The sequence below is a fragment of the Aythya marila genome (genome assembly GCF_965140915.1).
Source record: "Aythya marila genome assembly, chromosome: 6".
In the NCBI taxonomy this organism is placed as follows: domain Eukaryota; kingdom Metazoa; phylum Chordata; class Aves; order Anseriformes; family Anatidae; genus Aythya; species Aythya marila.
The window spans coordinates 32,892,895-32,917,061 of NC_139047.1; the positions used below are offsets into that span (position 1 = coordinate 32,892,895).

At 51.3% G+C, this 24,167-nt stretch overlaps 1 protein-coding gene across 1 annotated transcript in view; it reads right to left on the reverse strand.

Annotated features, from left to right (window-relative positions):
- Positions 1-3,533: 3,533 nt before the first annotated feature.
- The window catches only part of IGFBP2 (insulin like growth factor binding protein 2), a 50,231-nt gene continuing 29,597 nt past the window's right edge, over positions 3,534-24,167 (reverse strand). The window contains exons 2-4 of the mRNA XM_082763183.1: positions 6,482-6,705; positions 5,244-5,384; positions 3,534-3,836 (exon numbers count right to left, since the gene is read on the reverse strand). Coding sequence (XP_082619309.1) covers positions 3,669-3,836; positions 5,244-5,384; positions 6,482-6,705 — 533 coding nt within the window. The 3' untranslated portion in view covers positions 3,534-3,668. The remainder of the gene's footprint in view (positions 3,837-5,243; positions 5,385-6,481; positions 6,706-24,167) is intronic.

A 24,167-nucleotide genomic window follows, 5' to 3' on the forward strand; every position in this document is an offset into this window, starting at 1 on the left:
ACCACGCGGGGCTGGCTCTGCCTCCCGCTCACCCCACAGCCCACTGACTGGGGGCCAAACCAGGCTGTGGGGTCACCCCACAAGGCTGGGCACCCCACAGCGCAGGAGCTGGCCGGCAGCAGGCGGCGCGCTGAGCCTGCCTGCGCTGCTCCTGCTGCCTGAGCTGCTCGTGCTGCTGGGCAGGGAGGCGCTGCTGCTGCAGCTGTCAGGCGTGCAAGGCACTGAAAGCAGGCTTTCCACCCCAAAAGCGAGGGTACTACCCCCCCAAGCTCACAGGACAGTGATTCATAGCCCTACCACCATGCTATGGCTACAGGCAGGTGTAGAGAGTAGCTGTAGCTGCACATACTGTCTCATTATGTTGTTTATATTAAATATTATTTGCATTATCCTAGTGTATAATGTATGCTGTACTAGAAGTGCAGTTTGCCAGTGCACACCAGACCCCACAGGGCTTTCCCTGATACCCAAGTGCTGCTGGCTGGGTCCCTGCACCCTGACCTCCCACCCCATCACCCAAAACACACAAAGCTGGGCAAGAAGAGAGCCCAAAGCCCAGCCCCAAGCTGTGACACCCAGCAGAAACGTGCGTGCACGCACACACACCCTTGAGGACATGTCACAAGGCTGGGGCAATCTAACCAGAAGCTCTTTGCCCCCCTTGCCCTACAGTAGACCCTACTGTAACCCAGGCATGGCCGGGCTCTGGGCTCCTTTGCCACCCCCAGCCCTCTTTGGGCAGGGTGCTCTGCCTGCCCCCCACCCCATGCCTTTTCTGGGTGCCCCCCCGAGCTGCACAGCTAAATACAGGATTTGTCCCCAGAGGGATTTGGGCACCCAAAGCCCGGCCTTCCCTCGGCCATGCAGCCCAGGCCCAGCAGGGGCAAGGCCCAGCAGGCCCACCCACAGCACGTTCCTCACAAGGCCCTTGGTTAACCCCAGCCACACGGGGCCTTGGCCTCAAAGCCGCGATTTTAACCGAATATAGCATGGTTTGTTGTTATTCTTTGTTTTGTGGTGGTGTGTCCCAAGCGCTGTGCTTTGGCCAGGGGACTTTTCTCCAAGAAGCACTCTGCCCAGCCCAGAAACTCCTCACACAGAGGGCAGAGGAGACCAAAACCATCAAGACCTGGCTGAGCCATGGAGAACAGGTCCATCTGCTGGCTAACCAACAGCATGGTCAGGCACAAGCACCAACTAAAACACTGCAGCTGGGAAAGCTGGGAGGAGCAGAGCTCCCTCACCCTTAGTCTTTGGCCAAATATCTGCCACGACCCCAAAAAGCAGCGCCCACACCGGGCAGAGGGACCCTTCCTCGGAGCTCTGCGAGCACGAGGCTGGTCAGGGTGCTCACGCTATCCCCTCCCCACCAAACCAAGTGTGACAAAACCACCCACCCTTTTCCACCAAACCTGGCTGCCATCAGGCAGGGAAACGGTCTCCGCACACATGTGCTGGCCAGATGCTGACTTGAGAGGACTCGAAGGCACGGTTGCATTTTGCAGAACCACAAAAAAACACCGCATGCAGCATGGCCCAGAGGGGGGATGGGGGTGACACCAGCTCCTCTCCGCTCGTACAACTGGGACCAGTGAGGATGAAAGCCAAACTCCCAGTGTCACTTGTTGGGCCCGGCATTTTACAATACCCCCAGGGCAAAAGCTAAACAGGCCCAAATTTGTGTGTGATGCAGCAGGCAAGAAAACATGCTCTATTAATAGAGGGGAGTGGGGAAGGGGGGGGGGGAAGATGACAGTTTTCTGGCATCCCATTTAATTTATTCCAACTTTATGCAGCTCAGCTTTTCCAAAAGAGAAAAGAAAAACAAAAGAAAACTTCCTGACTCCTAAACAAAACAAAAAGTACAAACTGCAGCTGAGAGCCAGCATGCACAAGGTTTACATGAAAAAGCAGAACACCCTTGGCTGTTAACAGAAAACAGGTAGCATCATTTTTACAGTTACTTGGCTTTGCATGCAGGTGCGTTCCTCCCCTCATACGTTCTTGCTCCCTCTCACACATCTCCATCACCTTCCCACCACAGCCCCAAGGTCTTTTCCTTTTCTCCTCCACTGATACTTCCAAACTCCCGCAAGGACACAAGGGGTTTAATAGACACAGACCATCCATGCTCTTTCCACTTCAGATGTGAAACATAGGGACAGGAAGGAAGAAAAAAATAGCAACAAATCCCAGTGCTCCCTTTCCTGCAAAGTTTGGGGCTTTTTGCTTTTCCTTACCCAGCTTCAAGCCCCCAGATGAGGGATATCAGCAGGAGGACTCCACTGTGGTGTTTCTCCAGAAGCTCCAAGGACAGCACAGTGACAGCACCAGCCCCTCAACCCCTCTGTTAGCGATGCCCACCCCCAGCCCTGCCCAAAGTCCTGCAAAAAGCTCTAAGACAATTTGCTTGCTTTTAATGTAAGGAGAAGGATGTTTGCAATTGCTTTGCAGAGGGTAGCCATATTAAAAAGGGGAGAAAAAAAAAATAAAATCTCCTTGCTTAGGCGACGGGGAAGTTATTTATTCTCAGCGTCGGTGTGTTCTGTACAGAAAGAAATCAACAGGTGAAGTAATGGCAGAGACACATCGGTCCTCAGAGCGGCATGTCCAGTGCAAAACCTCTCAGAGTGCCTGCAATTGCTTGGCTTTAACCTATACAAACGTGCACGTGGGCAGACGGGTGCGTGTGTGTCCGGGCCTTTACAAAGCATGATATATACTGTACTTACAAAAAAAAAAAAAAAAAAAAAGTGTGTGCTGAATAGCAAATGCTCACTCCTGTCCCAAGCGAAAATGGAGGGACAAGAGCAGCTGCTGGGAGTGCAGGTTTTAGATGAGTTTTTCCTATCTAGAAAGAAAGAAAGAGAGAAAGAGAGACACTCCCTGGCTGGTTATCCTAAATCTACACAGGCATCCTTCCACCCAGCCCCGGCAAGTTCACTTTAGCTCCCTCAGCTTAAGCCGATCCTAAGAAATACTGGGCAGCAGCCCTCCAAACCCCTCGGAAAACCAAGCGTTCAGCTCCGCAGTCACCCAGAGGCCCCATCCTCCTGGACCAGCAGGGCTGGCTGCAGCCAGGGGTGGTTTTTTGGGGGGGGCTGTCTTGTTTCTATCCCCTGGCGATGCCCCCTTGGGGGACGCATCCCCATTGCGCTGGCATGTTCCAGCTGGGAAGGGGGGCTCTCCTCCTTCCCTCCCTCCCACACCGCATCCCGCGCCAGGACCAACAGGACACGAGAAGCAGTATTTACAGTCTTTGGTCTCGGGGGAGGGAGGGATGGAGGGGGGGAAGTGGGATATTCTTGTTGGTTTTTATTTTATTTTATTTTTTATTTTTCCCCCCTCCCCTCTCCATGGCAAAGGGTTTTTGCCTGCGGAAGGTGCCGCAAAGCAGCAGGGAGGGCAGGGCCACGGGGCGAGGAGCAAAAAAAGACCGGTTCTCTGGCTGACGTTGGGCAAAAGACTATAGGAAAGCAGTCCCTTCTCCTTGCAACCCCCCCCCCCACCGCCCTTCCCCTCCCCTCGTCCCTTCCCTCCCCAGGAGCCGGGCAGCAGGAGGGCAGAACGTGGGACCCAACCCTGGTCTCTTCCAGAGCCTAAAGAGACACGCTGAAACCCATGTACAAATCCAGCACCAGGGCCACGGCGAGCAGGATCACGTCCGTCTACTGGCTCCGCAGGGCGTGTGCTCCCCGGTCCTCCTGCTCGTGGGCTGTGTAGAAGAGGTGGCACTCGGGGTCCCCACGGATGGTGGGCGCACCCTGGATCACCTTCCCGTGGATGGGGTCCACGCACCAGCACTCGCCACGCTGCCCGTTCACCGACATCTTGCACTGCAGGGAGAGGGATGGGGCAGACGTCAGCGGAGGAGATACGTGGAGAAGACCACCCCCGTCACACCCCTGTGTGGTTTCTCTGGAGATTCAGCGCAGATGGTTTGGATTTAAAAGCAAGGTTTAGGGGTGCTGTGCGAAAAGAGGGATTAAATATGCTGACAAAGGGCCTCCATAAGCTTCATTTTGCCTGCAATTGGGCTAAACATAGCAGCTAGGCCCCATGGAAGCACTCAACCGTGTTTGGGAACAGGGTCCCACCCTGTCCCCATACAGAGACAGGGACCACAGTGTGCCTGGACCTCAACTCTGTCCCCCAAAGCCTGCTCTAAGCAGAGCAGGCTTTGGTTTAGAGCAAAATTTCTTGCCCTAACTCCTATCACCCACCCCTTACAGGACTGCGGGCACCTTGTACCCAGTGCTCATCCCTCCAACCCCAAGGGACACGTCCCTGAACAAGGCACAGCAGGAACCAGCCCCCACAGCAGAGGTGAATCCAGCAGGCCAGGCTCTGCATGCGCTCTGCAAAGCTGAATTCCAGCCATTTTCTGCAGCTGGACTGAGGTCAAAACACGGCCTTGTTCACAGGGATAAAAAGCAGGAAAAGAGGTAGAAAAAGCAGCCCCAGCATGAGTGCGCACCCAGGCACCCTCCATCTCATTCTAGCCCACAGGAGGTGGGAGCAGCCAGGAATGCTTTTGTTGGCATCCAATTTCCAGCAAAGAAAGAGAAGCCAACACTCAGCTCTAGAAACTAGATGGAGAAAAAACTAGGAACAGCCTCATGCTTGCCCTGTTTGCCCTCAACCAGACCAGGAGGAGAAACAGCATTTTTGTCCCTTCTTTTTTCTGCAGCTACGGTCAATGTGTAACATCTGCATGCTGCAGAAAGAGAAGGGACAGAGAAAGATTATTTCAAAGCATCCTGCTCTTTTTTAATACTAAAAAAAAAAAAAAAAAAAGTGTTCCTGATCAAGGGTTGAAAGTAGTCCTTAAAAGAAAGGCTTAGCTGTGAAAGCAGCAGGCCACCTGATCCCTCCAAGGGATCAGCTCCACATAGCCAGAAGGGGTGCTTGCATACAGGTATCTTTGATGCAGGTCAGCCCTGGTCCAGCTGGTGTTTTGCTGCCAAAGAGAGCTTTCTCCTGTCTGCAGACTCTCCTGCAGCACATGATGCTCTCCTAGAGTCTGTGACTGTTCCTCACACTGCAGACATCAAACACCTGGCTCCGAATCAGGCCCCCAGAGGCTTTGTGGCACCACAGCATCTTACAGAGCTGCCCCAGCCCATCTTCCAGGGCCCCTGGGACCTGCTCCCTGCCCCAGGAGCAGAGGAGGATTTCTATGCCGTGCTGAGCAGAGGGATGCCATTAGGAGCACAGCTTGGGCTCCAGCTCGTTCCACTTGCCTGCTTGAGATTGTACAAGCCATGCTTGTCGCAGTTGGGGATGTGGAGGGAATAGAGGTGCTCCAGGGGACCTCGCTCATCCGGCAGCCGCATGGTGGAGATGCGTTCCAGGACCTGATCCAGCTCCTGCTGACAAGGGGTCTGAAAAGAGCCGAGGAAACAGAAAGACAAACAACCCATGTAATCCCAAATCCGTGTAACGAGACCGTTCACAGCATCATATCCCCAAATCTTCACGTGGCCAAGAGCCAACCCAACACCTGATTGCAGGCCTTGAAGGCACGATGGAGAAGCCTCGGAGATGCTTCCGCAGCAGCCCTGAGCCTGGGCTCCCAGCTGAGGCAGCTCTGCCTGCTTCTGCTTTATGTTGGGTCTGCCCCTGTCCCCCCCAGCAGCAGTAACAGCATGGAGACTCTCTCAAATGATGATATCCCCATCACCACACCATGGAGCCACGTCTGTCCCACAGAAATCAGCCAGTTAAGCTAAATTTGACCCAAGGGCTGCAGGAGTAAGCACAGGGAGTTCACACTGGGGAGACTGGGCCATGAACATGCCTTTTCCTTGGAGATAAAGGCTCTTAAAAGCTCCTGTCTGCCCCTGTACTCCCCACACATAAATGCCTTGTGTTTATAGAGAAGTATTACAGACCTTTTGGGGTGGCTTTCCAGCCCTATGCCACCTAGTTGCCTTGACCAAGCTGCCCACTAGAGGGAAACCATGGCCAAGAACCAGAGGGCAGCAGGACAGGGACAGCACACCGGGCACTGTCCTGCTGCATGACAGCCCCACAACACTCTTCAGGGCGCCCCTCAACCCACGCTGGGGCTGTCCTGCTGCAGGCAAAACCCCCCGCCATAAATCCCTGGGGGCTGCTTAGGGAAAAAGGGTGTGCAAAAGCCAGGCTGCAGGCAAAGGGCATGCTCATGCCCCTGCAGGGGCTGGTGCTGAGCCAGCAGGACCCCCCTTCTCCAGCCCTGCTGTCAGAGGGTGAAGCTGCAATGAAAATAACGCCTCCTCGCCAGCACATCAAAGTTCATCAGATGGCGTGTTCAACCCCAGCTTCGGGCCAAAACAAACGTTTGCTTTTCTTTCTTTTTTTTTTTTTCCCCTCTCTTTTTCTCTCCCTTTCTTTAAAAGGCAGCTGCAAATGTCACTTCTGCGTTCAGCATCTCCCCCTGAGAGCCCGTGAGGTCCCCGTGCCCCCACCACCCCCCTCACACGCTCCCTCCTCTCACCCTGCCCGTCGGCATCCGCGACTTCTTCGAGTCCTCGTGGTTGTGATGGGGCTTGCCCACTTTGCCCATCTGCCGCTGCTGCTCATTCACCTTCTCCCTCATAACCGCCAGCTCCTTCATGCCCGTTTTCATGGGTTTCCTGCCCCCAGCTCCGCTCAGGATCCCTGGGGTGCCATCCACGTGATTCTCAGCAAGGATGCTCTCGGACCGGTCATCGCCATTGTCTGCAAGAGAGAGGGCAGAGAAGGAAAGGGTCAAGCTCAGCCAGGCAGTCTCTCACATGTTCGTCCCATCCTGGATCGCTTTCAAGCATGGACAGCTACCAAGCCATAAAATCTTTGCATGCAAAAATTTTAAATTGCATTAGCCCTTTCATCTGGAAGGTGAGAATAGATCCTTTCATTCTGGAGTTATTACCACACGAAAAGACAGTTTAGAGATCAGGGGAAATCGCTGCTGCTGGAGAAGTTCTTTCTGGTTTTTCTTTGACCTTCTAAATTACTTCCCGAAGAATGTAATTTTCCCATCAGAAGTCCAGTTGAGTTAGTGATGCCAAGTGTGCTTCAGCTCCAAAACTTAAAAACCACAGTGATTAGTAACAATACCTTGAGTCCATCTATCATCCCCCAGAGTATCTCCAGGAATACTTGCTCAATATTAATGTGCTAAAATAAATTCTCAGGACTGCTTTCAAAAATACCTTTCCTCTTTTTTTTTTTTTTTTTTTTTTTTTTATGGCCACCCTAATTTCCCTCAAAGATCCTGCCATTTCAGTGATTGTCCTTGCCGTATCCTCTTTCACATTGTCATATGGTGCATTACTCACCCAGCTGCGAGCACGCAGCCTACCTACTTCTGCGTTTGGCCACTTCCCACTGTGGAACAACCCCACACGTCCTGGGCCTGACTCTGCCACTGCTGCAAGCCACAAGACCCCTACCTAATTCAGCCATTTCAAATCTCTTAGCAGAAAAGCTGGATAAACGCCAGGCTTTTCCCACCTCCTCCATTCCCTGCTTTGTGCATTTTCCCAGTTTGCTGGGCGCTGTTTCTGTAGGTGATCCTTGCCAAAGCAGGACACAACAATGGCAGTGCTGCAGTCCCTTTGGACTTCGCAGTGGAGGCAGATCTCAAATCCTCCCATTTGCTCCAGCAGGTGACAGCTCGGTCTCCTCCTTGGTGCCTGGCAGCACCCGTGGTCTGACCTGGCTGAGATACAGAGAAACCCGAGCAACCACATCTGACACTGAAGCATCTAACACTTGAGCTAGCCCTGCTCTGAGCAGGGGCTTGGACCAAGACTTCCAGAGGTTCTTTCCAGCCCAAATTACGATTCAACACATGCATGTACAACACCCTTCTCATTACAACCCAAGCTAATGTGTCTACACATAGCTCTTCAGCAGCTCAATCGGTACAATGGCAGTGACAGACCAGGCCCTTCTGGTCCTACAGTGGTGACAAGCATGAAGTTTCATAGCATACCAAGGAGAACTGTAGCACCCAGCCTCCAAACATCAGCAACACAGTCCAGACTGTCTCTGACACCTCTGATTTCAGCTTTCCAGCACCCCAGACACTTGTACAAAGTCACATTAAACTGTGAATGACAGGGCACACAATACTTTAGTTCACGTAACAAGGCTTAATTTATGGTCCTGCCCTGCTTTATGGAAGACCAAGCAGGCAGAGCACTTAAAAAGTTTAACATTTCCTTCCTTTTAGAAGCTGCATCATGTTTTGACAGGACATAACTGTACCATCTCAACACAGAGTTGAAAATCATAATAGGAAGTGTTTTATTTCTGCCACAGCTTCCCAAGCTCTTTTCTGCAGGTGTTATGACCCCAGGGTCCCACAGGGGAAATTGCAAGGAGAGTTTTGTCTGCAATTACTCAGTAAACGTGCAGCTGCCTACAGACTGATGGCAGAACAGCCCAAGAAGGCTGGATGACAGACCAACCCCAACGTCCCATCCACAACAGACCACCAGAAGCTGCTTGGGGACAAGTGTCAGAAGGACTATTCCCAATCTGTGCTGGAGAGCAGCAGCAACAGCCCTTCTGTGCTGGAGCCTGCATCTGATCCACAGGATTTAAAAGCCACCAGTGGACCCATCCTCCACGGATTTGTCCAATATCCTTTTGAACTTCCTCCCAGTTTTGGCCCCAGATCTCCCAGTACTGGGATCGTCTCACTTCCCAGAAATACTAAATGTGTTTGGTTTGCAGGTTTTTAGCTGCTTAGGTAGTGACTGAAAAGCAAACATGGGGCAAAACCAATCTGGCAAAGTCCACGACTTTCCTCAATACCGGTTCCAGACAAGAATTTGGATGAGGCTTGATAGCCAGATGGGCGAGCTCAAAGTCTGGGCTGCTGCCTGGCGATTGCTGCCTTGGCTATCATCCGAGGAGCTGGGCAAGGAACATTTTGAGCAAGAATCTTCTGTTTATCCACCAGTCTCCCCATTAATTAGAAACACATAGCGAGAAGAGAAGGCCATGAGGCCGCCCTTCAGACAGGATCAAATGAAAAAGCACCGTGCAGAAGATGGGCAAGGCCTGCCAGGCGCTGACTCGCAACCAGCTGCTTAGGAGGTTTTCAGCCTCTCAATGTCTTTTGTCCTCTCCCGGGTGACCCCACGAAGTGACCAACACCACGAGGAGAGCAGCAGCAAGGCAGTGTTTTGGACACATTGCAGTCCCCTGCTCCATTCAGAAAACTGCTGGTGCACAGTGACCGAGGAGCAGCGTGCTGAACGCAGTGCCTTCCCTGATCAGCTCTCGCTCCTTCCTCCCTCCAACTAAAATATATAGACATCTGCCCAAATAAGCACTGCTCTAGTAAATCAAGGCAAGCTGGTAAGCCTCTTGTCGGCTGATTCATTCACAAAACCTGCTTCTGATAATATTTTCGCTCATTTTTCTCACTTTCCAATGCTAACAAATGTCAGCCCAAAGAAAACCCCTGATGGGAGCAGAGCGTGCAAGCCCATGTGCACGAACACACCCAGGGACGGGAGAGGTTGGTCTTGGCTCCTCGGGCACCCTCACAGGAACAAACCTGGAGCCGAGGCCAGAAAGGTCCAGCTGCTATCAACTGCAAGTTTTCCTCCACGCCGCTGAGACGGCTTGATCCACCTTGGGCAGACTCCAGAGCCCCAGCACAGCTTTTCCCCTCTCTCAAAGCCTGCGCTGCTCCTTAAGAGGAGTCCTCCTGGGCTGAGGCTTTCAGAGATGGCACTTTTTGATTTTGATTTAGCCTCCGTTTTGTCCTCCCTGTTTGTTCAACTTCACTCAAGCCAACAACCAGGACATCCCCCCTTCCCAGCAGCTGGGGAAGTGGACAGGACAGGAGGCTGGGCCCACCATTACTTCATGAAACAAGACCTAGCTTGGGTAGACATTTGGTAGGCCTCATTTCAAAGCACTAAGAGGGGCCTGGCAGCCATGGCAAGAGCAGAGACATTGAGCCTCGAGGTTGGGAGAACAAAGAGCCAAACAATGCTTTTTACAGCCAAATAGCCGAGAGGAGCGAGTTGTACATGTCTGCTTATGACTATCTATGAACCAATTCAGCCACCCACCAACCCCACCGGCATGGGATGGGCAGGCATGAGATCGCCTAAGATACACAGGCCTAATCCATTTGTCATCCTGGCAGCCGCCCTTTCGCTGACCAATTTCAATTTGCGCTAAATATATCCGTGAACAGAGCGGTGCCGAACTCCAAAACAATTATGTTTTATAGCTCTTCCATTTTCCTGTGGCATGTGGAAAACATCTCCTGTGCTATTTTGGATCAAAAGGTAGAGCACGCCACGCAGGGCGGGAGCGGCGAGGCAGGAATCAAAGCAGATAGCCCAAGTTCTCCTGAACGCCGATGCAGAGCCCATGAAACACCTCTCTCCATGCCAAGGAAATGATTTCCTTATGGCCTTTTTCAAGGAAAATTCCCATTGGCTTCAATGGGGTGAGGACTTGGCTGAGGAAGTTTATCCCAAAGGCCATCAGCTAATGTCTGTAGCAAGCCACGCAGTCTCGCCAACATTTTCAGAAGCGGCTACTAATTTCCAGCACTAAAGTTTTCAGGAATCTGGTTCAAGACCTTCAGGTACCCCCACCGAGACGGTGGAGAAACAGAGGGGCTTAAAAAGGACCTGATGGCTCCTGAGAAGAAAGGAGAAAGAAGCCCCATGCACAGAGAGGCAGCTGCTTGCTTGCTCAGAAATTTCACATGCATTTGCTTATCCATCCAGGGTGTTTACACAGCATCCAAGTGCTGATTGTGGTCTCAAATCCACAAAAAGTTTTGACCAAGTGGCCTTCAACACCCTGCTCACAGCCCCCTCAGCTTCATGGCCTGGATGCTCCCCGGGCTCGCATCTCCCTGCCGCAGCCATCCCTCCTCATCTGAAGACAAAGAGCTTTATGGTCCATTAATGACCCCGGAGAGGGAAGTGTTCTTCCTGGGACACAGACAGACAGACTTTAAGGAGCTCTGCTTCCCATCCCAGCTGCCAGGAGCCCAGCCCTTGTCCTGCACCACCTGAGAGCAGACAGAGCCTGTAAGCCTGACCCTTACCACGCACCACAGCCAGGGAATGAGTCGCAGGAAGGTGGGGAAGGAGCAGACAAACCCTGACTGCAGCCTCGGTGACCTCTGCTTCATCCCTCTGCAAAGCATTTCTAGGAGAGCTCTGGGCAAAGGTTCCTGTGCAATAGCTCTGGTGTGGGTGTTGTTGACCTGGAGCTCGGATACCTCAGGAAACGTTTGCCAGCAGGGATTATATCGGCGTTGCAATTTCCTTGCGGCAGGGGCTGCCAAGAACAAAGTCCCCCCCGGGCCTCTGGCCCATCCTAACCCAAAAAGGACCCAGGTCTGTCACTATTGCTGCCAGAATAAGAAGCGCCGCAGTGGCATAGCGTCCAGCAGGGCTCAGCTGACAGCAGAGGGGGGGACTTTGGGGGCATCGGTGCATGGCCCAGGCCCACACGTAACTGAGCCAGGTTGGACATGACTCTCCAGAGGCAGAATAAACCAAGGCAGTCACTCAAGTTTCACTCTTTGCACTCAAAAAAAAAAAAATCAAAAAAAAAAAGGACTGGAAAATGCCACAGAGGGAGTGCAAGTAATGGGCAATGTAGGAGAAGGGAGGCAGAAGGGATGGAGGGCAGAAAAGAAGCCCTCCCACCAGACACATCCAAACCAGGTTTAACAGCCATCAGACCAAGATGGGAGGAATCCTGTTTTGGGTTTGAGGAAATTCCCACTTTGTTCTACAATAGATGGCTTTACCTCCACTATAAGCTGTCCACAAAGCACCCAGAGCTCCCCTGGGGCTCTCCAAACTGCCTTTATTTATTTTTTTTTTGCCATCCGATCTTTTCAGTCCATCTCTCGCTGAAGGGAACGCTATGTCCTGTCCAGGGCTTGCTTCACAAGCTCCTGTCCCTGCCCCAAGCCGCTGGCACCGAGGGGTGATCCAAGGGGCACCCAGTGCCTTCCTTTGGCTCAGCTGTCTCGCAGGAAATGCTTTATGCTCCTGCAAAGTGCCAGGACATTGACTCAGGGCAGCGCAGCCTCCAGCAGTCACTTAACTCTTTTCTCTGCTAGTTCTTGGTGGCTACAAGGAGCATCCTTCCCTCCTCCATCCCTCTGGGTCCAAAGCTCGAAAAAAAACCCCACACCTAGTGCAGAGTGCCCTGCAGCACTGCATCACACCCAGACTCCTCCAGCACACCGGAGCAAGCACTGAAGCGATGCTGAGACAGAACTGATCGCAGATGAAGAAGGAAGAGGGACTGAAATGTCCCTTCCCCTGGGCTTTATTTCAAATTGCCTTTTTTTTTTTTAAATCATGTTTGTAGACTGATTTCCCAAGGATACAGGACTTGTGCAATAACACAGCCTGCCCCTATGTGTTTCTGCATGTGCACGCGTTTGCATGACTGCCTATTAGTCCTCCTCCACCTCCCAATATATCTACAAACACGTCAGCAAATGCCAACTAAATCTCAAACAGGAACCCGAATTCTTAAAAATAGTAAGTTTCCACCATTTCATGGAAATGTGCAGCCAGGCTGGAGAGATGAAATAGCAAGGTTTGTTTTGTTAAGCTTTCTTTCCAACTGATTCAGCTGATGGGCTACGGAGCACATCACCAGCCCACTCTGTGTGGGCCCAGCAGAGCACAAACCACCGCTGGGGAAGGTCTGCTCCGGCCCTCCTCCTGCCAAAAGCCAGCCCACAAGTGTTGTTTGTGACATCCCGCTCCCTTCCATGCCAGTCCTTTGCTTTGTGCTAAGAACGATAAGGGAAAACGCTGCTTGGGTGACTCAAAAAATGCTTTTCCAGTCCTCTCATTCACCCCATGTCCACTCGCAATCCCGTTTTTCTCTCCTCCACTTCTTCCCCCGAGCATGGAACTGCAGAGCTGCAATCATCATCCTCGAAGGTGCTTACAGCAGAGATGCCCGGGACTCCTAAATGCCAAGGCTGAAGAACCAGAGGGTCTCAGGTCACGGCCGATGACAGTGGCTTTGTCCCTACCTTTGCCACACAGTGAGACACCTCGGGCGAGCTGACTTGCCCATCTCCACCTCCATCCTGCGGTACAGGGGGAATTCACTCACTGTTTTCCCAGGATGCTGCTAAGACACCAGTCCCAAAAGTGGCAAATACCACGTTTTGATGTTTTCCAAGGCTCCTGTTCAGCAGCACATGCACGATTTCAACACGTGTGAAGGCAGCTGGCTAAGGGGAAGAAACGTTAACATGTTTGAAAGGTTTTGCTGAGTGAGGCTCTCCGAGCTCCCTGCCACCATAAAAGCATTCCCCCTTGTTAACGAGCCGTATCTCAGCCCTTTCAACACACTTCTCTGATTAGCCCTCTGCAAAGCTGCAATCTTCCCAGCAGAACCGAGTGAATTAACTCAAAAACACTTTAAGCTTCAATTAATTGCACTGCAGCTTCCCTGTTTGACCTTGACCTCGCCTGTAAAATCCCTAGGGTAGCTACTTCTTAGTCATTAGGGGCTTCTGCCTGAATGAACCGAGCTGTTAACATCACCAGGCCACCTCTCTGCCTTCCATCCTCTATCACTCACAGGTATCCCTGTGGTCTTCAGTGCCTTGGCCACCCTAAAAAGCCTGCACCAACTCCCGTTATAAGCTCAGCCCCTAAATCCTCAGTTCCTGTGAATTTCCAAAACGAAATAAGACCACAAAACCACCTCATTGACTTCCTACAGGCTTCACTGCTGCGTTCAAATTTCTTTTGTTTTCCCAGTTTGTTAGGAAACACAGCATCAGCTGAGCCCAGTGAGGCTTTTGCTTCACATAGTCTGGACAATGTGAGCACTCCTCTCTGCAGCCTACATGATGGTGCCCCCAAGTTAATTATTATCTTAAGTGACCTCGGTTTGGCAGCAGGATGCTGCACCTCTCTTTACTGCAGGAGAAGAGCTGCTGCTAGTCACAGAAGCTTCAAGTCCTAACGAGGACAATTCCCAGGTATGAAGCTCTGCAGCTTGGCCAGAAGGAAGAAGAGATGCTCTGGGGATTTGGGAAGGAATGATGGACTAATGATCTGGTGGACACACAATCGGGTACAACCCAAACTCACTCTGAACTTCTCTGTCTCCCTCACGTTTTTGGAGAAAATGTAACATACAGGACTCCGACTTGTCCCATTTCGAGATGTTGCTGCCTGAACCTGGAAAGGCAATCAAGTAGGCACCAGTTAGTTGGAGACAGGCACCAAGGAAAGGCATGCTACCAGAGCAATTGCTCAGATCTACCCACCAGGGTCTTCCAACACATGGAGCACGCCTCTTGGATAGGGTGCTTTAACCAAATACAAGGCATCCTCTTCCAAACGGAGGTGGCCAAGGGAATATTTGGGGTCCTTCTCATCGAAGTTTGGGAGATGGTCACAAAAGCACTCCCTCTGCAGGCAAGCAGTGCCCTCCACCCGTTCCAGCTCCTCAGGGATGGCTCAGTTCAACAGAAAGGTGTCTTCTGACCCTGTAAACCCACCTGTGCCCTTTGGTGCCCAACTACAACCCCCACCAAGACCAACGGCTAGTGCAGAAGCAGCCGTGGACAGCATGCAACCAGAGGAACCTACAACGGCGTTCCCCTGTGCCTCTTGGAAAGGCTACACGCAGGGGTGCCAGAAATCTGACCTTCCGCTCTGCAGAAAGGTAGAAAAGCTTGAAAATCAGGAAGAAAAACAAGTGAGAAAAAAAATACAAACCTCAAAAGGTCAGAGCAGTGCCCCACCCTGCCTGCCAGAGCCATCTCTCGTCTATCTCCGGTGTGGCTCCACTCCCTTCTCAGCCACATTGGCTTCTCTAGTTATTATGACTATTGCATGCAAATGGAATGAACTTCAGCCATTTGTATTACTAGTTTTTAAATAACATCTCACTTTTCCACAGTCAGTTTTCCAGACAGCAGCCCGGTCCAGGGCTCCCCTCACCACCCACCCAAATCTCATTGCGCATTTCCTCAAAGTCTGCCTTTTCAAAACACGCTATTATTATGGTAATTCCTTTCTACCTTCTCCTCAGAAACCCTGCCAGACCCCAGCTGCAATTACCACCAGTGTCACCTCGAGGTCTGCCGGACTTACTGTCCCCGTGCAACCCCCTGGCTGAACACACCAGCTCTCAAAGCCAACCCTCGGTCGGATTTTTCCCCAGGAACCTGCATTCCCCAGAGGCAAAGCACAACTGCCTCCAAATAAAATCGGAGCACTGAACTGTAGGTGGAAAGGCAGCATCTGTCATATTTTAGTTGCAAGTCTCCTCTGCCCACCAGCAGCTCCCAGCTGTCTCAGGCACTCTCAGACGTGATCCTCCCCTCCTCGTGGGGGCCACCACGGGCTTGTCAGACCCCACATTTAAGCCCCAGGTTGAGGTGTTCACAGATCGTGTGGCTTTTCCCTCATTTGATGACCAAACACAACAACTTTGCAATTATTTCAGGTCATGTCAAAACACTTTGTTCATCTCCGATGGAGTTCCTGGAACAATATTTCACTCTGTTTGGCAGTCCCTTCGCTCAATTTCCTTAACCCTTGTTTTATCCTTCTCCCAGGTAGGAACGGAGCTAAATTTTACCCTCACGGCGAAGACCACCACAAGGAGGATTGACCCTGGTCTTGATCATGCATTTACCATTCACAGAAACCAAGCAATGAAGTCCTCGCTGATGGGGAGCCACTGTTCAAACAAACAGGATCTCTGCCAAAATCAAGCTCTGCCGATTTGTCCCACTGCTGAACGACACCCGGCGACACGCAGGAATGTGACGAAGGGCTCAGACTCACCGATATGCTACCAGAAGGCAGCAATTCACAGCAGATCAACTGATCTGGAATAGCAGCTGATGGCATACAACAGCCACGCTTGTTGCCTTTACGCTCCTTCATTGACTTCAAAGCCTACAGCGCGCGCAGATCAATGGCATTTGGCTTTCAGAAGGGGAAGTTTCCTCCCACACAGGTGGGAGGAATAAGCACAAGGCAGCCCTGCCACATCGCTCTGCTGTGTCACTGCTCTGGTCTCCTGCCGTTGTAAGTAAGGGAAGGGGGCTGGATCTCGCTGCGTTTCCAAACGATGCCGTATTTCGGGCCACCCATGAAGCTGCCCAAGCTCCAACCTCAGGAGTACGCAGACTCCCACCGAGCAAGAGGCAGGAAGAGAGAGAGTCATAAAATTGCGGTCAAGGAAGGAAGAAAAGAAAGAGGAAGATCAGTCGGCTGCGTTCTCCAGGAGGAGGGAGGCATCCCGACGCCTAAAACGCAGACCACCACAAAACAGCGATGGAGACAAATGTGATAAAGCAGCTGGACCACCGAAAGGGAAGCTCTGACGTGCAGCAGTCAGCGTGCTGCTCACAGAGCCCCGGGCGTTATCCTGCGTGCATCCAGCCAGCGTGCTCAGCACCAAGCGCCCCGGCACGTTTGCTGTGCACCTGATCCTGGCAGCACCCCTCACACCGCAATCCTGCTCAGCTCCAGCCCAGCCTTCCCATCAGGTGATACTGAAAAGATCTGGCTACTGCCTGCAGGACAAGTATTCGTGGAAGAATTCCACAAGAAAATGCCAGGCGATCCTCTGGCTTCAAGATGGACGGGCATTCTCCATTTACCCCAGAACACCAGACAGCTTTGGCTAGCTTCTGCCACCGTGATGTTTAATGCCCTGTCCAAACCAACCTCGCACATGGTCTAAGCATGGACCAGATGAGTCGCTTCCCCCCCACACAAACACCCCAAACCCCAGAGGGCTGCTCAGCAGTGGGTGCTGCTCACTGCCTTGCATTGAGGAATTACACAGCACCTGAACAAGCCCTACCTGCCCTTCATTCACCTCCTTACTGCTTAAAGCACCCTCTTACTTCCTGCTCCATCCCCATCCCCACCAAGGGCTTTCAGCAGCTCCAAAAACGAAATCACCGCGCTGCTCCCCATCAGAAAGCACGGGCGCACACATCCGCCTCCACCGCACTCAGTCCATAAAGCTCCGCTTCATCGGAGCCACTGTTGCCACATCTGGGAGCGCTTGAGAGCGCGTACATCTGGTTCGACTGAGCACTTGACTTTATTGCTGCTTTATCTCCGTTTTCGGAACAGGCCTTGAGGAGAGTGCTTGGGACACTTGTTTTCTGTTCTTACTCTTTCAAATTTTTCTCCCCATAGAAATCCCACCTGAAACAGGAACAAAAAGCCCCGTTGCAGACACTCGCGTGCTTTTCGTGACGCCTCCCCCCAGCACAATGAACCCCATCCCGAATTATCCTGCTGTACATACTTCAACACCACGGAGCCTTGATGCAATCTCCCCATAGCATTCCTCTGCCCTGGAAAAAAAAAAACAAAACCTGGCGGGAGGTGTCACGGTACAAGCCAGGGAGAAAAAGAAAGAAAAGAAAAAGGTCTCGCTGCCCCTGCCATCTCCAAAACTTTGCCTCTGCCAAGTTACAACAAACAGGAAAAGCAGAAATCAAAACACAGCCCCCACATCCCTCTCCATCCATGCAGCTCAGGCTGCACTGCTGCCAGCTACCGCTCACAAACAATTACGCTGTGAGCCTCCTCAGGCACATCCTTCCAGGTGGCCTGAACAGCAGAAAAGCCCAGCTCAGGAAGCCTGCATCCAACACACGGGGTGCTTGAAATCCTTTCCAGGAAGCGCAGAGGTCCTTCGTGCCCCTTTGCCAGCTCCTGTGCTGGAAGACGCTGGCTTCTGCCGCTGAGGAGCAGCAGCCAGGCACGCAGGGGCTGGGAACAGAGATGAGTACTGGCTGCAAAGTTGGCAATTTTCCCACTAAGCCACCCCAGATGCTTCCCAGGAGAAGAGCACGGCGGGGCCCTCCTGCAGGAAGGAATCAGGGCACCACCGCTGGGCGCTGGCATCCTCCCAGGGACCTGTGCCCAGCATCTTTCCACATTTTTCTGGCCACCGTGTGTCTGGCACGGGCAGGTACCAACCACATCTCTGAACCCTGGTTTTGACACTGCCCCTGTCATATCCCCCAGCACATCCCTCCAACCATCATCACCCACCCACACAGAGCCCTGCTCAGCCAGCACCGCTCTGATCCCTCCTTGCAAACTCCAGCTTTCAGCTCCCCTGATGGAAGCAGGCATCCGCGTCCTCCTGCCTGCTCCCCTTCCTACCAGAGTAAGATATTAAAAGCCCTGCCAGCCTTCCCCATGCCACGTTCCAGTTTGATTTCATGCTGCGGTCCTGAGTTCAATCCTCTTTCATCCCTGCTGCCTGGTATCTTTTCTTCCATGTCTAAGCACAAAAGCCACCCCTGAAGCAAGCAAAAAGCAAAAAAGCAAGCAAAAAAGGCACAATAGCAGCAGCTGAACGAGCTCCTCTGGTCCTTCCTGCCCCAGCCCAACAAAATTTCAGGCCCAGGGGAATAAACAACTGAACAGGAGAGGTAAAGGGGGATCACGGTGTAATTAAGCTCTGCACTTGCTGTCCCGGTTGGGTGTTGCTGTGTGCTTGAGAGTTACTTGGATGCGCTGGAGCGTAAAACAGACCCATCTTCTGGAGTTCTTCTGGGCTCCTTGGGAGGAAGCTACAAGCAAATTACAACTTCTAAACCTCTCCCATCCCCTTCCCCGCATCCAGCAAGGCTCACGCGGACAAAGCGAGGACACCTTTCTCATCAGAAAATCCCTCTTTTCCTTTCCAAGTGAATCCTGCTGAGCACTACCCACCACGGAAAGACCAAACCAAGTCATCCCCACAAGGATACCCAGTCTTCTAAAGAAGAACGATCTTTTCCGTGCCCGATCTTTTCCGTGGGATGCTCGATGAAACAAAAGCAGTGACCTCCTTGTTCCTCCCACTATTCACCGCCTCACAGCACGCTCTCGGCCCACGAGAACAAGCCAAGAGAAAGACCCAAACACCCAGGGCCAGGTCTTCACGTTGCTGAAAGGGACTCTGAAGACCCTTTAATCGGGAGGTGACCTTCAGAAAGCAACGGGCACCTGCTGCATGTCACACAGGTCTCTCTCGCACCTCCGAAATCAGCCGTAGCCCTCCCCAAGGGGCTGGGAGCCAGGACACCTCTTCTTTAAAGAGCAAGAAAAATGCCCGGCCTTTTCACAAGTACAGAAGGCTTTGGCACAAGCCAAGGGCACAGGAACAAAGCCAAAGCACATGGAAAACAGCAGCAGCAGCAGTTCTTGCCGCTGCCTAATTTGAGAGCTGGGACACCGCCCCGGAGCAAGCTCACAAGGGATTTATCGCAAGCTCCCGATGATCTCTGCAGGACAGAGCCCAACATTTCAGGACACCCTTCCAGGGCCATCCCATCGCCGCCCTGACAGCCCCAACCCATCAGCACCCATCCTTGTCACGGGCTGCTCTTTCTCAAAAGCCTGCAAAGCGCCTTGGCTGGGCCCCAACGAAAGCACCTTCTAGTGGGATTTTTCAGGTTTCAAGGATATCAGTGTCTGGCACAGGCTGAAGTAATTAAGACAACATCCAACAGACGATCTGGCATTAATTAACTAGCTATTTACCACTGCGAACATTACAAATCCCACTTTCTAGCTCTGCACCAAAACACTTTTTCCCCCCAACTGCTTTCTCTTCTCCCCTGCCCCATCCCTGACTTCCCCCAACGTCCCAACGCACAGCCGTGGCCTCTCTGCCAATTCTCCTCTGCCAGGGCCATGCTTTGCCTCACCAAATAAACAGCGATGATCACAGCCAGGCCGAAGCTGGAAGCTGAGGGTTAAAGGGAAAAACGTGTTGCTCTTGGCAAACAGAGAAACCCGGTTTTCACTGAACAGACCTCAAGATGGCCAGCCTCAGCCATATGCGCTTGCAAGCATCATGCTTGCGTTTTGGACCCTTCCTCTCGAGTACAGGGCAAGAAAAATCCTCAGGATGACCTCATTTTTTACCAGCTTCACTGAGTCGGTCCCTCTGCAGGTACAGGTCTGTTCAACATCAAGTTCCTCCTACCCAGAGACACCCCAAAGCTGTGACAGCCGAGGGGGAGCTCCCTCCCTCATCGCTGCATCTCCCTCCTGCTTCGGAAACGTGCCTGGAGGAGCAGCAAGCAGGCAGCCCGAGGGAAGGTTTTGCAGCGGTCATGCAAATTCTGCTGTTGTAATGGAGCACCACTGATAAAAGCAGGATAAATTGGTCAGAGGATAGAAAGGCAACCAGGGAAGATTTTAGTTCACCTATAATTAAGTATATAAAGACTAGAAAGGAATCGATGACTCTTGCAAATACACAACTGTTACTGAGATGAAAACTATTTACTGGATGAGACATACCTGGACAATACAGCTCATTAGTCACTGGCACTGTTTTCAGGAGGGCTGTGATGCCTCTCCTGTTGTCATTGACTTCCAAGTTCTCAAGATTTTCAAGGACATCTTTCTTCAAGCCTTAAGGCTGTGGAAAATGAACCCGAGAGCACCCGAGCTGGATGCATCCACAATAAAGACCTGATGTTGTATGGGCTGAACTGAGTAACTCCATGGAAGAGAAGGACGGTGCTCAGATCAGACCTGCTACCGTGGAGCAGAGCATGGGACGGAGGTCTCCAGATGCAGATTCCTCACAAAAGTGGCCTTGATCCATTGCCACGACTGATGAGGTTAGCCTAAATCCTTAAGTCAGACAGGAAACGAGGCAGTGTCAATACAACACGACAGCCCCAGGAACAGACAAAGGAACAAACTCTTAATAGAGCATCAGGTGGTGGAAAGTGTGAGAAGTCAGAGAAGTCATGCAGACAAATTAACTGGAAAATGGCAGAAGGCTGATGAATATTTGGCTCCAAAACAGCCATCAGCTTCCCTGGGATGTTCCCAGAATGAAACTGTAGAATGAGCCATAAATAGTCTGAAGTGCATCTTGCTCCTTTACCCCAAAGGCAGAAGAGCCACACTGGGGGAGCTCAGAGGTAAGGAAAAGCAAATGCCTAAAATCCAACCCTCCCTGAGTCACAGGAATAAATCATTCCAAAGCAATCTACATGGGACTGCCATAAGCTGGGGAAGAGCCTTCAGGAGGCCTTCGAGGCATGTGACACGTCTCAATTTCTTTCCTGCCAGCTTTTATTTCATTTGCAGTTCAAGTACCAGAGATGCCAGCTATCCTTTCCCCTGCTGGGGGCTTGGGACCTCCAAGGATGTACCCGATAACTCCTCTCGAGCAACTAATTCACTATCAAGGCTTCCTAAACCTTACCATATCTAGTTATTGGCATTGTACAAGAGCTTTGCTTCAAAAAATCTTCCCTCCTTTCCCCACTGCAAATATTCGCTTTCTGAGCACTTGCAATTTCTCCATTCCCTAAGTCCCGTTTCTTTGAAAGTTTAAGGTCACAAAGGACAGATTTCCTCACTTCTATCTCCCCCAAAGCTGGAGTGATTTGGGTTTGCTACAGGGCAAACTCTAGAGCCTACAAAAATAAACACATAGTACACTTCTGTTATCCTGAAATGCTGAGCAATAAAACCTCAGTAAATAAATACATACATGGAAACTTGCTTTAGGTCAGACTATGTCACACTGCTTGGTTTGCTAAAATTAGAAAAAAAAAATCTTTTTTAAAAAAGAAAATAGGAGTCCAGCACCCAGAAAACAGCACTGACAAAGGCAGAAAAAGCCTCTGCATCTCCATTTCCTTTCAAAACTCAGTAGAGCAACTGCTTGCAAAACAGGAACATTGCTTTAGTGTAGATCCAACTGCACTTTGAACCAGACCCTAAATTCTGCGAGCGATTTTATTTTGCATTTGGTGGATAAATATTGATCTTTATCAACCCCCTGCCCCCGACAAAAGCTCCTTTTGCCAAGCTGGAGGAGCGTTAGCATGGCAAGGTCACCGCTCCGTTTCCCTGTGCACTGCAAAACTAAGGAGAATGCAAGAGAACAAAAATAACTAGGTACTGTTTAAGGGAAAAAAAAATCCTCCCTAGCATTGGTGCAGAGGTGTCCCAAGGCACTGGGGACCTGCCTGTGCCATCAGCCACATGGTACCACCCAACGTGGGAACAGGAAAGCTGCTGCCCTGCCCTTGAGGTGCCAGCTGGAGAAGATGTCCTAGAAGGAGCGCGCTCCAGCCAGCAGAAGTTTGAGATGGGATGTCATTAGGGCCGAGTTCTGGCATGCTGTCCTCATGCCAGCACTCCTCTCTAGCTCGCTGTGCTCTTTTTCTCTCCCCGTCTTTGTTTTCCTCCCATCTCACGAGGGAGCAGCCAAGCCCTCCCCATTGCACACGCTCTGGCTCCCCTGGAGCTCTTCCGTGCACCTGCGCCGGCCCTCAGCCATTCTTTTTTCAAGCTCGTGACTGCAGCCAAGGGCTCGCCAGCTGCCTTCAGAGGGGTTAACACTTCCCTCGCCCCACAGGAGGCTTCTCTACAGATTTGGGTGAGACTGGGTTTTGCAAAGCAGGACCCGAGTGAGTGTCCACCCTCACCCTGGAATCGATGAAAATGCTCTGGTCTTATCTACAGATGGATCCCACTAACGTGTGTCCTGTTCATCAGTCTCTGGTCTGGTCTTTTACTGCACCCCATGCGATTGCATTTTATCCCATTTTGGACCTTGTCACCCCTCCAGATCACTTACCCTGAGAAGTTTTCCTGAACTTTCTCTTTCCGTAACAATCCCAATTCACTGCAATCAACCAGTGAAGCCCTTCACACCTACCGTTTGCACCAGGGCCATCACTGCAAACCCACTGCCAGCTCCCCTTGAAGTCCTATCCCTGGGGTCCCCTACAGCCAGCAGCCCCGCAGCCAAGCCCCACCATCCCCTCACAAGCTTCTGTCACCCCCTCACCCACCATTTCCCAAACTGACTCCCCCTGGCTCCATTTTAAGGACTATCTCATGCACGTTTGTACCTACTGCTCTCCCAGAGATCACTCAGACCTGACACATGGCAATGCTTTTTTAATTTTTAAATGAAAAAAAAATCAGTTACTGAAGTATTGGCTCAGCCTGGCACGATCTGCCTCTGCTTAGCTCCCAGGGCACTCCATCTGCTCAGCACTTACCTTCAAGTCCTTCATTACTCCTCCTTCCAGATCTGTTACAAGATCAGTCATCCATTAATCTGTCCGATTTACAGCTCTATATTTGTTTGACTCACTCCCCCACCTTCGGGGAGCCTAAATACTGGGTCCTTGGCAGCTATTTACACCATGACCTACAAATCCGTACTCATGACACAGCGATTTTTTGGTATCTGTCCCTTTATAAAGTTCCTGGCCTCTGCTCTCCTACCAATTTCAATTTTGATTTCTGTTTTTCCCATCAGCTTTCAAGGTTTCCATGTCCTCATCCCCTCCGACTGTACTGAAAACTGAGGCAATGGTTGGTTCGTGTTGGAGCCATACCTAGATCATCTTTAACCTCCAGTTGGTCTTCACCGCACAGCGGATTCAAGTCTTTTTATTTATATAGCTGAGAAACCTGTTGCTATTTGTTTTAATTTCCTTTGCCAGGCCTAACGCAGCTTGACTTTTGGCAATTCTCATTTCATCCCTACCCCTCCTGACCTCTAAGACATCGCTTTTTTTGCCGATTAGTCTTTTTTTTCCATTCCTTGCAGAGACTCTGCTCGGTCCCAACTACCCTTTTTAAGGTGGCTACTCGCTAGCCTCAGCCTGGAGCCCTTTCCTACCAAGTTCTCCCCTTTTCCTTGGGATCCCTGGTCCAGAGAGTTTCCACACCTCTGAACTACAGGAAGGCTTTGCATCCTCCACACTCAAGTTCCCGTGCTTCCCTGCCCGGATGACTTCACCAGCCAGATTTTCATTTTTCAAAGTTTGCCCTTTCAAAGACAAGTATCCTAGCTCCAGGCCTACTTTTGTTTAGGCTTCCATTTAATTTAAAAAGGAATCCATTTTATGAGCACTAAGTCCAAGATTCCTCTGTACAACAAGGTCCTTCTGTAACATCAACACCAGTTACCAAAACAAAACCTAAAATAGCACCTCCATTTGCTGGTGCTGTTACTATTTAATGAAAAAATCCAGGCTATTCCATCCAGGAATATCTGTTTTACCTTATTAATACAATGCGTTTGCCAATGTGTATTCCTAGATATAAAGATACATACCTAAGCTCCCACAGCAGTATTATTTTGGAAACATTTATCTTTCTAGTAACATT